Source organism: Podarcis filfolensis (genome assembly GCF_964270895.1).
Source record: "Podarcis filfolensis genome assembly, chromosome: 9".
NCBI classification, from domain to species: domain Eukaryota; kingdom Metazoa; phylum Chordata; class Lepidosauria; order Squamata; family Lacertidae; genus Podarcis; species Podarcis filfolensis.
The window spans coordinates 72,902,691-72,919,534 of NC_139610.1; the positions used below are offsets into that span (position 1 = coordinate 72,902,691).

Below are 16,844 nucleotides of genomic sequence, written 5' to 3' on the forward strand. Positions count from 1 at the left end.
TCGGAAGGATGCCGATTTTAGGGGCCCTACCGGGTGAAAGATGGCCAGATACATCTTAGCTAAGGATGGGAAAAATAATGACCTTTCAGTTGTGGCTAGACTACAACTCCCATCATCCATGGTCACTGGCCATCCAGACTGGGGCTGAAAGGAGTTGGAGTCCAAGGTTCCTCGTCTCTGCCCATTTTTTAAAAAATAAGATTTATATACAGCCCTTCATCTGAGGATCACAGGTCGGTTAGGCCCCAGACCTGACAAGAAGTGAAGATTGATGAGATGGTAGAGGCAGGCACAGGACAAATCCAACATTTTGAGGAAATCGGTTGGTGTGTCCTCTTGCTTGTTCTCTACACCTTAAGACCCCCCTCAAGATAGTGTCCGAGACCTGGGAGAAGAGTTGGTGGAAGAAGACTGGAAGAAATTTAAAGACTATCTTCAGAAATACTGTAAAATACTGTAAAATACTGTAAAATTAATGAATGTTAAAATGATGTTGGATTGAAAATAAGTGGCATTAGCAACAAAGTTAACAAGAATATGCAAAATTGAATTGATAATGGATGAAAATATAGAGTTATAATATGTTAAGATACAGAGTTAAGATAAACGAAAGAGGGTAAGGATTTGCTGATTTGATTATTTAAATGGGGATACAAAAAGGGGAGGCGTGAGGAGGCCAAGGAAATAAGATAATGAGTTTAAAGTTAAAAAAAATGGATTTGTTTTTAATTTTTTTTTTGCTATTTGTCTTCTGTGTTTTGTATTTTTATTCTTCTTTTTTCTTTTTCATGTATTTTTCTATGTTTTTTTCTGTATCTGTTTCTTTTTATATGAACTTTTTTCATTTTGTAAATTTATGTTTCTGTAAAAATTCAATAAACATTTTTTTTTAAAAAAAAGATAGTGTTGGCGAACTTGGTGAGAGGATTTCCAAGGTGGGGATGATACTCTTTGTTGACATCGGGACGTTGGCTGCCATTTTGAATTGAGATGGTGGACCAAAACATCCCTTTGGAGTGACTTTGCCTGTATGAGGGCATTTGTTGTTGTTGCAGGTTATCATAGGCACAAGTTCAGACCGCTCTTGAGATATTGCCACCAAACTCAGCATGAGGGTTCTCAAGGAGGGGTGACAGACTCCATCGCCATTTGGACACTGGACACCATTTTGAATCAAGATGGCAGAACAAATCATCGCTTGGGCATGTCTTTGCCTGTTTTTTGACATAGTTTCGGCCGCCTTGCATGATAGGATGGGGTGTGTGTGTCTAGGCTGATGTTTAGGTGCCAGGTGCCATTTTGAATCAAGATGGCGGGCTGAAACATGACTTTGGTATGACCTCGACCAGTTTTTAGTGTGATGGGTCAAAACCCATAAATCATACTATCCATTAAAAAAACAAAACAAAGGGTGTTTTTGTTTTTGGTTTGGTTTCTTAAAAATCCCAGGCAGCACCAGGCACTCCCTGCTAGTGTGTATTAAAAGTGGATGATCTACCATTCAGAAAAAACTTGCCCCTAGTGCAATGCCCTGAAAGGGTACAATTATCAGTGCTTCTTCTGGGCAGAGAAACAGCAACTGGGCAGAGCCATAGCCCAGGAAGAGAGCACATAATCTGGGTTCAGAAAGTCCTGGGTTCAGTTCCTGGCATCTCTAGGTGTGCCTAGATGTCCCTGACCTGAAACTCTAGAGAGCCACTGCGACTACATAACTTTATGACCACTGCTCCATAGCAATTGTTGTTATACAATTCCATTCACCACATAGATGGGTTTATGAAGCATTTTTGTATCCTTCTGCTGTGCTGAAGAAGAATTCCATGAAACAGTGGGTATATCCGGAATCATTGTTCACTACGTCTGTTTGCGAACGACTTCGGCAGCGTTGGACACCATAAACAAAGCTTTACAGCCTGTTTTCACTAGATAAGAATCTGACCCATTGCTTCTTTCAGAGACTTGCGTAGTCTTCAAAGATTTTTAGAGACTTATAACACTTATGTTTATTTGGTTTTATGTTTTCAAGAGAATCCTTTAAGAGTACATATTTTGTGATCTTCAGAGATTCATAAGTTTTCTGTTTATGTGATTTCATATATTCCATATTATATAAAGAGTGTATATTGATATTGTATCATTGTATTTGGTCATCGTGTTGCCTTGGATGTTATGGATGGTATGAGCCTTCTGAAGGCAATCCTGCATAGGGAATGTTTTTTTAAAAAAATGTTTAATGTTTCATTATGTTTTTATATATGTTGGAAGCTGCCCAGAGTGGCTGGGGCAACCATATCAGATGGGTGGGGTATAAATAGTAAAATTATCATTGTGGAATGGAACGTCCCTATTTTCATCGGAGGAATGTTGGAGGGTATGGAACAGGATTTGTCTTGCTGGGGGTGGAGGCGTTCGGATCTCACGGCCGAGGAGCCGCTAACAGGAGCTCATCAGACAAGCGGCCAACATCTTACTGCCGCTTCCCTTTTATTGCGCATTCAAGAGGCACTCCAAACGAGTGATAGACTGTAAATGTACCAGCGACTCGGAATAATGAGGAGCCATTAATTTTCGCCCCTCTTACCTGGCTCTTCTTAACAGCCAGAACCGGCCATTGAGACAGCTGCCAATAAAGTTGGCGCCTGCTGCTGGCGAGGGACACGTCCCCCCCCCTCCCTCAGAAAAAAATAAAGTAAAACAAAGGCGCCTTGCAAGCTTTGATGGCACCAGCCTCAACTGTGGAAATTAATTGGGACTTTTGCAAGAGCGAAGCCTGCCTTAGTGCTTTCAGGCTCACTTGGAAGACATTGAAGCACCCAGCCATCTAGCCCATCTAACATCAGCTTTCCATTCCATTTAAAGCACATGGCTTCCCCAAAGGTTCTCCTGGGAACTCTAGTTTACCCCACAGAACTATCACTCCCAGCACCTGTAAAAATGGGTAGCTCCCAGGATTTTGGGGGACAGCCACGTACTCTGAAAGTATGGTGTGGGTGTGATTCCTCTCCATCGTGTGTTACTGGATTCTTTTAAGCTGGAAAATGCTGTTTTGGACTGAAACCGTGACCTTCTGCGTAGAGTCACAGAGCTGTAGGATAGGAGGGGACCCCTGGCAGATGGCCATCTTGCCTGAAAGCAAGGCAGGGCCTCTGTCATTGAGCTATGGACCATAGGATCAGAGATTTGTAGAGTTGGAAGGGACCCTGAGGGTCATCTGTGGTGTAGATGAGAGCCAGTGAGGTGTAGTGGTTAAGAATGGTGGACTTGTAATCTGGTGAACCAGGTTCGCGTCCCCACTCCTCCACATGCAGCTGCTGGGTGACCTTGGGCCAGTCACACTTCTCTGAAGTCTCTCAGTCTCACCTCACAGAGTGTTTGTTGTGGGGAAGGAAGGGAAACGAGATTGTTAGCTGCTTTGAGACTCCTTCGGGTAGTGATAAAGTGGGATATCAAATCCAAACTCCTCCTCCTCCTCATCTAGTTCAACCCCCTGCAAGGCAGGAATCCCAACTAAAGCACCCAAGACCTCTTCTGAAAAACCTCCAAGGAAAGGAGAGTCCACCACCTCCTGAGGGAGACCGTTCCACTGTCAAACAGCTCTTACTGTCAGAAAGCTGATGTTGAGTCGGAATCTCCTTCCTTGTAACCTGAAGCCGTGGGTTTGTGTCCTACCCTCCAGAGCAGGAGAAAACAAGCTTGTTTCCTCTTCTGTGTGACCAGCCTTTGAGATATTTTAAATGCTCTGTGGGTGGGTGGGAGACACAAGAAATGAGGGGTCTAGGAGGGTCAGTTGTGGGGGAATGAGGAGTCTCTGTTCTCACCTGAGGGAGGGTATGCGATATATCAGCATTGGTTTGGTGCAGATTTCAGAAGGACAATCTGCTGTTCAAATAAGAAAGTGGGTCAAGGTGGAACCATCCGGAAGGCCTCCTTTGACTAAAGCCCTCCGCAAGTCAGGCTTTTCCTCATCAATCTCAAGGCGAAAGAGCAGCATACACACTCTCTCCTGAAGCAAACCTTTTGTCGTCCTTTTGCTTCTTCTTCAGGGAGAGGTTGCCTTGCAGCTACAGATCTCGTCAGGGAGTCACCTCTGCCCTCTTGCATCTGTCGCCGCTCCCCTTGTTGTTTCTGGGGCACGACAGGCATGCCAACACACCTCTGTGTCTTCTTCGTCCGATTTCATCGGTCTGAGCTGTGACTCCTGTTCGGGTTTTAATTTCCAAGAAGAAAAACATCTCATCTTTTGAGAATGAGCTTTAAAAAGAAGCGCAGGGTTGTAGAGTTGGAAAGGACCTCGAGAGTCGCCCAACCCCCTGCAATGAAGGAACTGTGGGATGTGATGCATAAGTAGCAGTCAAATACAACATTCCTTGTTTTCCTAGAGTGGACACGCGGGGGGAATGTTTGGTCCAGCCAGTCGAAAACTTCCTGTTTCCTCCTGGCTGGGACATACTTCCTATGCATGTGGGTGTGACCTTACCTGTCCAGGTAACACAGAAGGACAAGGAGCGCAGCACTCTCTCTTTTTGACTCCATTCGTCAACCTTAGGGTGAAGGGCAGGGAGCAAACAAACAAACAAACAAACAGCAAAGACCTGATGAAGAGAGCACAGCAGAGGATATATTTTCTGAGAATCCTCTGGAAAAAAAAATCTCTCAAAGGACCTGTTGGTCGCATTTTACCATTGTACTGTGGAGAGTGTACTAATTTATGGTCTCTGTGTGCGGTTTGGGAGCTGCACGGCCAGGGAAAAAACAATGCTGTCCAGGGTTGTGTCAGGGAACTGCCATCGGAAGAACAGGAGGCGAAAGGGCTCACAGAGGTTGGGAGAGACTTATCAGCTGAGGAGGGAACCAGCAGGGGGAGAGAAGGAGCTCCAAGGGAAAGTGAGTCGGAGGGATGGCTCAGAGACACTTCCAGCGAAAACAGTGGGGAGGTTTCAGGACCTCCTATAGGGACACCCACTCCTCGCCGGAAACTGTCGCGCCGAGAGTCCAGAAGGCGCGTTTCCGTTAAGGAGCTTTTATGCTGGAGGAAATTCCGTAAACGCCCACTGTCGGATTCTACCAGCGACTGACGGAGCCATGCTTAAGGAGCTCCGTTACAGACAGAGGTTTGTGGACTTAGCCAAACTCTGAGGGACTAAGAATTTCGCGCACAAGCAGCTCATCATCCCATCACAGGTTGCAAAGACTGCAGAGAGAATAATTGGGTGCACTCTTCCCACCTTGGATCAAATCTACGCTTCCAGGTGCCATAAGAAAGTTGCAGAGATAGCGCAGGATAGTGTGCACCCTGGAAATGATCTCTTTCAGCTTCTGCCTTCTGGAAGAAGGTACAGGGTTATAAAGACTAGGACTAGCCACCTGAGAAACAGTTTCTATCCAAATGCGATTTTGGTTTTAAACGCAGTGTAAGGAGTCTCTGTGGGAGTATATTGTATCTTAAAAATGGGGTATCAGAGTTTTTAGGGGCTAACCAGGCTGGGATAGCAGGGATAGCAGGCTTGTTGGTTTTGAATGTGGGACAATGACAATAAAGATTATTGTATCGTATCTTCTCGTAAAATCAAATGCCTTCTTTCCTCAACCTGTAATTTTAGCTTTTGGCCACTTCATTGGGGGAAAACCTTCATGCCCATGTACACCCTTGTACGGTCTCACCCACCCCGATAATCCTCATGTTCCTAAATTCTTAAAGAGACAACATAAAGGTGACCAACCTATTCAGGAAAAGAATCCACATCTGCTTTATTTCAGGGTACATTTTTTTTTAATACTGATACATACAGAAAGTACAGATTAGATCCCAAAAGTATAACCAACCCCCCCTATAAACCCATGTGTGATCTTGGGAGCACCTCCCCTCTCCAGCATCAAGGTTTTCGTGTTTTGTCTTATTGCAGAGATGAGAACATCTTAGAATCATAGAACCACAGAGCCGGGAGGGACCTCAAAGGCCATCTAGCCCAACCCCCTGAAACATAAGAATCAGAACTGACCTTATATTATATATTTTTTCACCTGGCCATTGCCAGAGCAGCGCCCATGCTCTGGGTGTAAACGTAGGGTGTCTTTTCCTAATACCCATCTCAAGTCACAAGAAACAGAAGGCAAGTCTATGTAGACATTGGCAGAATGTTACTATCCTTTCCTGTCTGGGCAAATACAGCATTTTCGGAAATTAGGGACCTTTTAGCCAAGCTTCCTTGAAAAGCAGAGAGAAAGTGATTGGTAATGTGAGGCTCATCCCTTCAGTAGACATGGTCTTTGGCTTTGGACCATATGTTATTTCTCAGCCTCAGTTTCCTGTCTGTAGAATGGGCATGAAAGCAATTTGCTGTTCAGGGTGAAGAAGAAATACATGAAGGATCGCAGCGCACTTTGCAAAATTCAAAGTGCTGCATAGATAAAACAGGAGCAGTAATTTGGAGAACCATCGGCAGGGTTAAGGAGGTGGCGATAAGAAAACAGTAGGATAACAAAAGAGTGGGTGGTCCTAACAGATAAAAAATGAGAAGAGGGTTTGAAGCGAGATGGCACCCTCATTCTGGCCAGCATGGGTCAGGGTGATGGATGCTGCTCTCCAGAAACACCTGGAAGAAACCCTATTGGGCATCTCTGTTTTTAGTAATACCAGAGACTAATTTCAGCTGTGCTGAAAAGAAAAAGAAAAGCAGAGGATGAGCAACACAGAATGGCCTCAGCAGCACCTGACTGACCTCTGCTGGAAACAGGATGTGAACTAGCATGGACCTTTGTCCTGGTCCTGCCTGGGCCCTCTTAAAAAGGTAAAGGTAAAGGGACCCCTGACCATTAGGGGTGGCCGACTCTGGGGTTGCGGCGCTCATCTTGCTTTATTGGCCGAGGGAGCCGGCGTACAGCTTCCGGGACATGTGGCCGGCATGATTAAGCCGCTTCTGGCGAACCAGAGCAGCGCACGGAAACACCGTTTACCTTCCCACTGGAGTGGTACCTATTTATCTACTTGAAACGGGAGCTCACCCCATCACGGGGATTCGAACCGCCGACCTTCTGATCAGCAAATCCTAGGCTCTGTGGTTTAACCCACAGTGCCACCCGCGTCCCATAGGGCCTTCTTATGAGCCTACAAAAGCCTTTGCCAACCTGCTGCCCTCCAGATGTTTTGACCTGCAGCCGCAGCTGGCAACGCCTCCCCTCGCTCCCAAATCATTGGCTTTGCTATTTGTTTTAGATTGCAGGTTTCTAGCTCTCATGAGGCGTCATCCAGAAGACAAATAGGATGGGTGGAATTATGGATTGCTTTTCTCCCGTTCCAGTCAATGGAGCTACGTTGGTTTGAACTTGGAGAGTAGCGATTCAACTCAGTTTACGCCTGGCGGGCAAAGCTAGATTTCGAAACAGGGTGGCAAAGATGTTCTAAACCCTCAAGTGGCAAGGGAATGTGCAAAGTTTAAAGATGCCTGAATTCTCCTCTGCCAAACCTCTTTAGGTTCATTCTGGGATTTCTCAGGCTCTGCCATAGGTTTTTCCATCATGAAAACTGGGGGCAGGGCAGGGAGGAGAATAATAAAATCATAGCATTGTAGAGTTGGAAGGGACACAGCTAAGTTTTATCTCTTAGGATAAATAACAGCTAGGCACCCATCACATTCCAGAAAAAAAATCTGCAAATCAACTCAACGACTGCCAATGGAAATATGAGTTTATATCGGTTGCGGCCATCAGCTTTTTAAACCTTCTCCCCTTTCCACATATTTCTCCAGCCAGAAGATACTACTTCACGCTGGTGATGATAACCGTCAGATTCTTTTGTAATACTTTGCCCCCCTTTCTAAAATAACATTTTAGTGATTTTCCAAAATTTGATAGCAGACTCAGAAGTCTGAGTTCCTCTTTTGGGATTTCAGTGCCCTCCTCAGATTTTCTTTCCACCACTTTGGCGACCAAGTGCTAAGAAAATGCCGAGCCCTCCACCTCTGGTTTGCAGCCAGGAAAATGTGCAGCATGTCAGGTGAATATTTGATGTGTCTGAACAAACAAAACCAGGAGCTCTGAGTCAGTGGGCTCCATCAGTTACCTTCTGCCTTAATGTGAAAAGCATCCATCACCGCAAAGGACTTGAAATGTTTGCAGTGTCCTCAGAAGGGCAAGCTGAACCAAGTGACCAAATGGCCACCTAAAACATCTAGGCCAGGCATCCCCAACTTGCGGCCCTCCAGATGTTTTGGCCTACAACTCCCATGATCCCTAGCTAACAGGGCCAGTGGTCAGGGATGATGGGAATTGTAGTCTAAAACATCTGGAGGGCTGAAGGTTGGGGATGCCTGATCTAGGCTGTTTCTGGGGTGCGTGAACTGAGCAAACGCCAACCTTTATTATTTACTTATTTTATTTATTTATCGGATTTATATACGACCCTTTGTCAAAAGATCTCAGGGTGGTTCATGGGATAAAAACACGAGATAAAAGCCACTGGTGCAGCAAAGAATCGCTTACCGATGTTGCAAAGGAGGGGTTGCAAACACTGCCCTGCAATGCTGCAGAACATGGCTGGGGGATTTCTTTCCACAGAGGGCCACATGGCATTCTGGAGGGCCACATACCAGTGGCAGGTGGGACCAGAGGGGCAAGAATGAGTGACAATTGCAATTTTTTTGTTTGTGCAATAGGCTGGCTTCTGGACCTGGGGTTCCTCATCTCAGCTGCAGAATATCTTTAGGATGCGTGTCTCAGACTGCAAGGGGCAGAACGATACTTCGGGCAGAACCAGTCTATAGAAATGCAGTTCTAGTTCAGAGAACCAGGCAGGGCAGACTTTGGCTTTTCAAACTTCAGTGGTGCCCTTTGCGAGGCCAAAATTGGGTGCCCCCTGCCTCTTTGCCTTTTGCCCTGCTCAACTCACTACATTATAGTTGTGCCGGTCTGCGGTGCCCCTAGGCTTGGTGCCCAGTGTGGCATAACCAGCTGCACTGCCCCTAAATCCATCTCTGGGCCGGGAATCAAGGAACCAGCTAGTGGCCAATATAGATGAAGATACCTCTAAGTTGCTTTGTAGGTGGATGGGATGGTAATGTACTGGAATAGTTCCCCCTTTCACTTCCCCCAAGCTTGATCATCCCTGCATTTTCTCGCTTTGCCAAATTTGTGTGCTCATGTGCACCACCCAACAAGTTTGCTGGGCATGCCAGAATTCTGATGCACGCCTGAAGAGGAACGCATTCCCTTCCGTAAGAACAAACGCCTGCATGTTGAGCCCTGGAGAGCTCTGGAATGTAGGTAGGTCAATTTCTGTGTGTGTTTTCTTAAAATATAATCCTGTGCACAAGAAGAGGGAGGGCACATTTCAATACAAGGTTCAGGGCCTTGCAGTCCCTTGATCAGAATGCTCTCCATGGGGGCTGACCTCCTTCTTGAATTGGGGTCAAAGTATTGTGTCGGAATCTAACTGTGTTTGACCCACATGAGCCGTGGCCATGAATGGGAGATGTAACGCATTGCTAGGCAAGTTGGGATGGTGGAAGGAGTAATTCCCACCCCCATAGACCCAGTTGACACTCTCAGGACCATCGCTTGCTATAAATGTTCCCTTGAACCTGTGGATCAGCCATTGCTGATCAGAACCCGCCGCAGATGGAATATCCATTACATCCACTCACAACCCAAAACAGTCCTTCTCTGAGAAGATATAATTCAAACGTTTGGCTGAGTGGTCAATTTGTGCATCTGGACATCAGTCCTGAAGGTGACATTCTGCCTCCGATCCCAGTGGTTTCTGTTTTCCAGAAGCAAATGTTTGGATGTGCAAGATGTGTTGTTTGGGGATCTCAAAATGCCAGATGGTTGAAATGTTTGAGATTAACATTTTTAAGACTTCTGTCCTGCAGTCTCTTTCCTGGACCAAATTACAGGGATGGGTTTTCTGCGGTAAGTACCAAACTGTCCTTTGAAAATCACCGAGGAGAGTAAGGGAGTCTCTCAAATATAACTCAGTGGATTGCGTTGGGGATTTCAGTGAATCAGCAGCATGAATCAGCCTTCAATACAAGTGTCTAGAAGGGCCATCCAGGCTGAAGAAACACACACCAGTTGCATGAGAAGATTCCAGGTACATCTACAATTGCTGTCTTGTAGAGTATCAGGTGAGGTGTGGTTTTATCCTTCGAGGTGCTGTGCTGGAACCGAGTCAATGCCTTGCTGGTAAGAATGGGTGGTTCAGAAGTTCAGTCCTGCTGGTCCTGTCTAAACTCTCCTCGTGAAGCTCCAAACAAGCATGGATTTTCAAACCAAAGCCCTCTGCTCAACAGATATAGACCCCATTTCCCACCCAAAAATTGTGGCCAAGGAGAGAGTCAAGATACCCAGACATGTCTGTCTCATTCTGAGTCTGGAGACCCAGGTCTCAAGGACAAAGCGCTCAGTTCATCCCTCCCCCTCCCCTTCTTAAAAAAAAAAAAAGGAGATTGGGTGGTGTCACTACCGCAAGATGGGAGTATTGGCATGATGAAGCAGTCCAGTTCTTTGACTCAACACATGGAGAAGTTGGGGCGATAGCCTACTTCAACCCATTCTTGGAAGGTATTCCAAGATGGCAGCAAAATCCTAGTGTGCTGGAGATGTTCCTAAGACTGTTTCAGCCTACCAAAGCAGGCAACTTTTACTGACCTGCTAAATATGGGGGGCAAAAGAAGCTGCTGTGAATTATTCCTTGCTGTAACCCATGATGGATCACACGCTTCCTTGCAGGGACTGATTTCTGGGTCCTTCCACAGATGAACACATTGTGGCTCACCAGAAAGGTGTCGACAAACAAGCTGATGAGATGAGTGTCTTTCCTTTCCTCCCGATAACCTTGAAGAGGGAGGGAGCCAGGAGCTGGCGAGGCCTTTTGCCCCAGCTCCCCGATTCGAAAACAAACAAACGGAGAGCAGTCCGGTCAGGGTGCTTGAGTGTGGGCGCGCTCCAATTCACATGGACGCCAGGAGGAAAGTACTGGTAGAAGTGGAACACCACATCACCAACCAGCCGTTCATGGCCAGTGACAGCGCTGAGCTGGAGCCGTCAGAAGCTAGGTGGGTAGCATCTTGTAGAAGCTTCTCCTCTGCAGATACCTGGAAAGAGAAAACCAGCAAAGGCAGGGAGTTAACACCTGGATGAGTTGTTAGTCTGCGGCTCCATCTGCGCTATAGCAAGGCCTCCCCCAAAGAATCATGGGAACTGTAGTTTGTTAAGGGCAATGGGCTTGTTAGGAGGCCTCTATCCCCATAACAGAGCTACAGTTCCCACAATTCCCTGGGAAGAGAGACTGACTGCTAAACCGCTCCAGAAACTGTACCCAAGTGAAGGGAACAGGGGACTGTGGTTTGATACTGAATCATGGAACTGTAGAGTTGGAAGGGACTCCAAAGGCCATCTAGTCCAGCCCCTGAAATGCAGGAATAAATGTGCAGTGCATTAATTGTATAGTGTGGATCTGAAGTGGGTGGATTTGGATTAGGTCAGGAGTGGGAGGGAAGCCGTGTTTGTGGTTCTAGCGCCAGGTAGAGTTCAGGGATGGGGGTCACATGAAAAGGCCTTCTCTGTGGTGGTGCCCCATCTCCGGAATGACCTCCCCTCTGAGGGTATCAGCTGGTATCAGTGGGAAGGTAAACGGTGTTTCCGTGCGCTGCTCTGGTTCGCCAGAAGCCGCTTGGTCATGCTGGCCACATGACCCGGAAGCTGTACGCCGGCTCCCTTGGCCAGTAAAGCGAGATGAGTGCTGCAGCCCCAGAGTTCTCCGTGACTGGACCTAATGGTCAGGGGTCCCTTTACCTTTAAAGGGACCCCTGACCATTAGGTCCAGTTGCAGACGATTCTGGGGTTGCGCGCTCATCTTGCTCTATAGGCTGAGGGATCCGCCGTTTGTCCGCAGACAGCTTCCGGGTCATGTGGTCAGCATGACTAAGCCGCTTCTGGTGAACCAGAGCAGAGAACGGAAACGCTGTTTACCTTCCTCCCGGAGCGGTACCTATTTATCTACTTGCACTCTGATGTGCTTTTGAACTGCTAGGTTGGCAGGAGCTGGGGCCGAGCAACGGGAGCTCACCCCGTCGCGGGGATTCGAACCGCCAACCTTTTGATCGGCAAGTCCTAGGCTCTGTGGTTTAACCCCAGTGCCACCAGCGTCCCTCAGGGGTACCTTTATCTCTACCTTTAAGGTGCTACTGGACAATTTATATATATATATATATATATATATATATATATATATATATATATATATATCAACAAAAAGAAAGCATCTGAAGTATTTCTAAAGAACAACAAAGCAATAACGTGAGCAGCACGAAAGATGGGTATTTCCTTCCTCCCAGTCTTACAACCAAACATAGGAGCCAACTCGCAGGGTCAAGGTGCCTTCAGCCCCCCAAGAAAATACTTGAAGGGGACACCCCCAAGTTAATAGGCACTGCCATTCAAATGGTGTGTGCATGGCACGTCTTGTGATCCATTATGTGGGGCATGGCTTACCTGGGCCCCCTGATATTTGATTCAAGTTGGCACCCCTGCAACCAAAAGACCCCTTTAACTGGAGATGGCAGAGATAAGCCAAAGTGAGCATGTACCTGACGGTTCACCTGCAGCCTCTTTGTGGCTGCTGTCAGAGCCCCAAAATAGGTACCAGGATCCGTCTGAGGCAAGGTGATCAAACAGCCGCTTGCTATATTAAGCCGCGGCTCGCAGCTAAGGCCATGATGAATAGGTGAGTCTCGACTCTCGATAGCTCATGTTCAGATCTGAACACTTTGCAGCTAGCGAGTTCTTAGATCTGAGTTACACAAATACTTTGTGCTAAGCATATGACACACACACATACACCCCTTACGCTGGAGGGTACCAGGCTTACATCCTAGTTCTGGTTATCCAAAGAATTGTCAGAAACAACGGAAAACTGCAGCAGCTATGGATTTAGCTGCATGTCTGCCCTCTCACCTGCGCTTCTCTCCTGGAGGGAAATGCCATAGGTCAGGGGTAGAATATCTGCTCTGAATGCAGAAGGTCTCCGGTTCAGCCCCGACAGCATCTTCAGGGAGGCCTGGGAGAGGCACGCCTCCAAGCTGGCTGCTGCCAGTCAGTGTAGACAAGGCATGGGGGGGATCTCCAGCCAACTTAGATCTGGCACAGGTTCGAATCTGGCCCAGGGGGCCATGTGCCCCCAAGCATGCCCTGCTGCCCCACATTTGATCTGCATCGTCAGGTAAATGGGCACATGAAAATGCGGCTGCAAAGGAACATCCAGTAGTTTAAAATAGCCCTTTGGCTAGCAGAGCTCCTTTGGAGTGGCCTTTTTGCAGGTGTGGTTTGGTGTCAGGAGCTGGAGTCAGCAATTAAAAAACCAGTGTCCATGAAGGTAACTATAATAATAATAATAATAATAATAATAATAATAATAATAATAATATAATTTATTATTTGTACCCAGCCCATCTGGCTGGGTTTCCCAAGCCACTCTGGGCGGCTTCCACAGAAACCAAAAATACACTAAAACGTCACACATTAAAAGCTTCCCTGAACAGGGCTGCCTTCAGATGTCTTCTGAATGTCAGGTAGTTGTTTATCACTTTGACATCTGCTGGGAGGGCTTTCCACAGGGCAGGCGCCACTACCGAGAAGGCCCTCTGCCTGGTTCCCTTTAGCTTTGCTTCTCGCAATGAGGGAACCGCCAGAAGGCCCTTGGCGCTGGACCTCAGCGTCCGGGCAGAATGATGGGGGTGGAGATGCTCCTTCAGGTATACTGGGCTGAGGCCGTTTAGGGCTTTAAAGGTCAGCACCAACACTTTGAATTGTGCTTGGAAACGTACTGGGAGCCAACGTAGGTCTTTCAAGACCAGTGTTATGTGGTCTCGGCGGCCACTCCCAGTCACCAGTCTAGCTGCCGCATTCTGGATTAGTTGTAGTTTCTAGGTCACCTTCAAAGGTAGCCCCACGTAGAGCACATTGCAGTAGTCCAAGCGAGAGATAACTAGAGCATGCACCACTCTGGCGAGACAGTCTGCGGGCAGGGAGGGTCTCAGCCTGCGTACCAGATGGAGCTGGGAGACAGCTGCCCTGGATGCAGAATTGACCTGCGTCTCCATGGACAGCTATGAGTCCAAAATGACTCTCAGGCTGCACATCTTTAAACTCTTTAAACTCTTTGTTTAAAGAAACCAAAACTGCACAGGTCTAGTGCTCCCAGAAACTCTTCCCAGTGTTCTTGTCCTTGTGAGGCAGTTGCAAGGACTGAGTGTCCTCGCCTTCCCACAGCTGCCTAAATCCCCTCTTCTCCAAGGTTTCCCCCCCAAGCAATCAGAGACTACATCTGCACACAAGCAATCTCTCCTCTGCTCTTTTCATTTCTCTGCGTGTTCTGGGAGACCAGTGAGGAGGGATTCTGGTTGCAGCAGGAAGGGGAGACTACCTGAACTCTTCAGCGGCCGGCCTCATCTCTGTCTCCTGGAATCAGAACTGCTCTCTGCCAAAGCCTCTTCCTGCTCACTAAATCATTACCTCTTCTGCCGCCTCCTCCCAAGTCTGTGTCAGGAGCTCATCCTACACTCGAGTAGGACCCTGGCAGAGACACATGCCCGACTGGCATGTTCTCTCCCTCCTGGTCGATTGTTCGGGAGCTTCATAAGCTTTCTTCAGCCCGAACATCACAGCGACCGAGGCCAACAGACATCGGCTCACTTAGGGATCCGCAGAGTCTTCACAGTTTGCCTAACAGACCTCAGCAACCCAGCATTTTGGCTAATCTACTTTATTTACATATAAACACACACGGAGCACTGCAACATGGCTCCCTCACTATCTAGCATCAGACAGCAAAGAGAAAAAGAACAAAGGACAACAGTCCCACTTCACGGAACACGGTAACATAAACATCCTGTCTCCGTCACTTCCCACTCTGTGGAGTCAAAACATATACCGTAATGTGATAGACAACAATCCCATGACTGCAATCACGGAGCAGGAATTCTAACAGTCTGCTCCTTCTGGCCACTCACTGTCGTCCTACCACCAAGCCCTGGGCTATGAGCTTTCTTCCCCTGGGGGTTCCCCAGCTTGTGCCTCCCGCCACTCTTCTGTATCCTGCCAGTGCATGACATCTGGATTCAAACCACACCTATCAATAGACATATTTCACCTGTAGATGAAAGTCCATTTGCGGGTGTGGCTTGTTAGGATATTTCCGTTCCACCTTAAAAAGGAGCAGGATGTTTGTGTCACAGCCTGCGTATTTCCTGTTCACAGGATGTTTATGTTTGTCTGTTCCTTTCGTTTTCTGCTGTTTTGCCTGAGCAGTCAGAGCAGACGGTCATGTTTTCTTTTGTTCTGACCTACGCAAAATAAACTGTAAATATGCTCTCGTGCTTGTGCAACTTTTGCTGTGTGAATTCTGCTGTTAAGAGTGTGCACTAAGCCAGAGGCTTAGTGTCGCTAAATTGCTGATACTGCGTGACTACGGGAGGTCGATGGATCGTCCGGCACTGAGCTTGGGGGCTCAGATGGACATTATCAACCTGGCAGTATCCCAACTACAGGTTTCGGGCCCAGATTCACGGTACTTGCAGGAGAGTAAGACTGCGACAGACTGCTGAGGTATGTGTGGGAAAAGCGAAAGCAGAGGCTTTTCTGTTTGCCGCGGCAAGAGCTTTTGATGTCCGGCTGGCCTAATTGGCCTGGGAGCCGAGCCAAGCAGGCTTCGTGATTTATGAGAGCCAAGATAAGGAGTCTCTGAAGTGAAGAAGACTCACGGCTGACGTTAAGAGCTGGAATGGAGTTTTTCCAAGCCTCTGAAGCTGCTGAGTGCCCAAAGTTAAATCGGAACAATTATGAGACCTGGGCAAAATGGTGTGAGAGTTTACTGCGTCAGTTTGGGTTGTGGCATACTGTGAGTGAAGCCCCTCCAGTTCCTCTGACAGGGAGATGGGAGGCTCAGAATTCGAGAGCCATAGACGTAATAGTCTTGTCCGTCTCTCTGGAGGAAATTGCTACGCTAGCTGGCAACACGACTGCACGTCAGATGTGGAATGCTTTGAAGATAGCCCATCTGCCAGTCATCCCAGCCCAGAGTTTGACTGCATCGGAGGTCCTGGCTGTTTCCCAGAATGCGAGTGAATGCAGGGATGCCGAGGGCACCGGTTGCAAGCTGCAGGGGGAGCTGACTGTGATGTCATCCCAGGCAGCATTCCAGCCTCCAGGGGGAGCCAAGGAGTCGGCAGCTGAGAGCTCTGTTTCCCATGGGAGCCAAGGTCAACTTTGCAGAGGCCGGAAGGCCAGAAGTAAACAAAGGAAAAAGCCTGCAGATGGCCCGAAGCAGAAGGGGGGTGAAAGGCCCACGCCAGTGGAAAACAAGGCTTTGTTTGCTGGCACAGCTTCACCAAAGGCTAAAGGCACGTCTGATGGCCAGGAGCAGGGGGGCAAGTTGCAAAAGCCCACGCCAGTGGAAAACAAGGTTATGTTTGCTGGCACAGCTCCACCAAAGGCTAAAGGCACGTCTGATGGCCAGGAGCAGGGGGGCAAGCTGCAGAAGCCCACGCCAGTGGAAAACAAGGTTTTGTTTGCTGGCACTGCTTCACCGAAGGCCAAGGCGAGGTTTATAGTGGATTCAGGGTGCACGCGCCATATCGCCAAAGACCGCCATCTATTCATCTCCTTCACACCTCAAGATGGAGAGATCCACCTGGCTGATGGAAGGACTTTGAAAGCTGCAGGAGTTGGGACTGTGAAACTTGCAAGTCTGCATACTACCATCAGAGATGTACTTTTTGTTCCAGGAGCTGCGGACAATTTGCTTAGTGTCCCACAGCTGAATAGGCGTGGTTTTGAAATTACATTCAAGA

At 47.7% G+C, this 16,844-nt stretch overlaps 1 protein-coding gene across 2 annotated transcripts in view; it reads right to left on the minus strand.

Moving 5' to 3' along the window:
* Positions 1-7,289: 7,289 nt before the first annotated feature.
* GFRA4 (GDNF family receptor alpha 4) overlaps positions 7,290-16,844 on the minus strand; it is a 138,474-nt gene continuing 128,919 nt past the window's right edge. For both annotated transcript variants that reach the window (XM_083571564.1, XM_083571563.1), the window contains exon 8: positions 7,290-11,090. In XM_083571564.1, the coding sequence (XP_083427690.1) occupies positions 10,947-11,090 (144 nt within the window). In that variant the 3' untranslated portion in view covers positions 7,290-10,946. The remainder of the gene's footprint in view (positions 11,091-16,844) is intronic.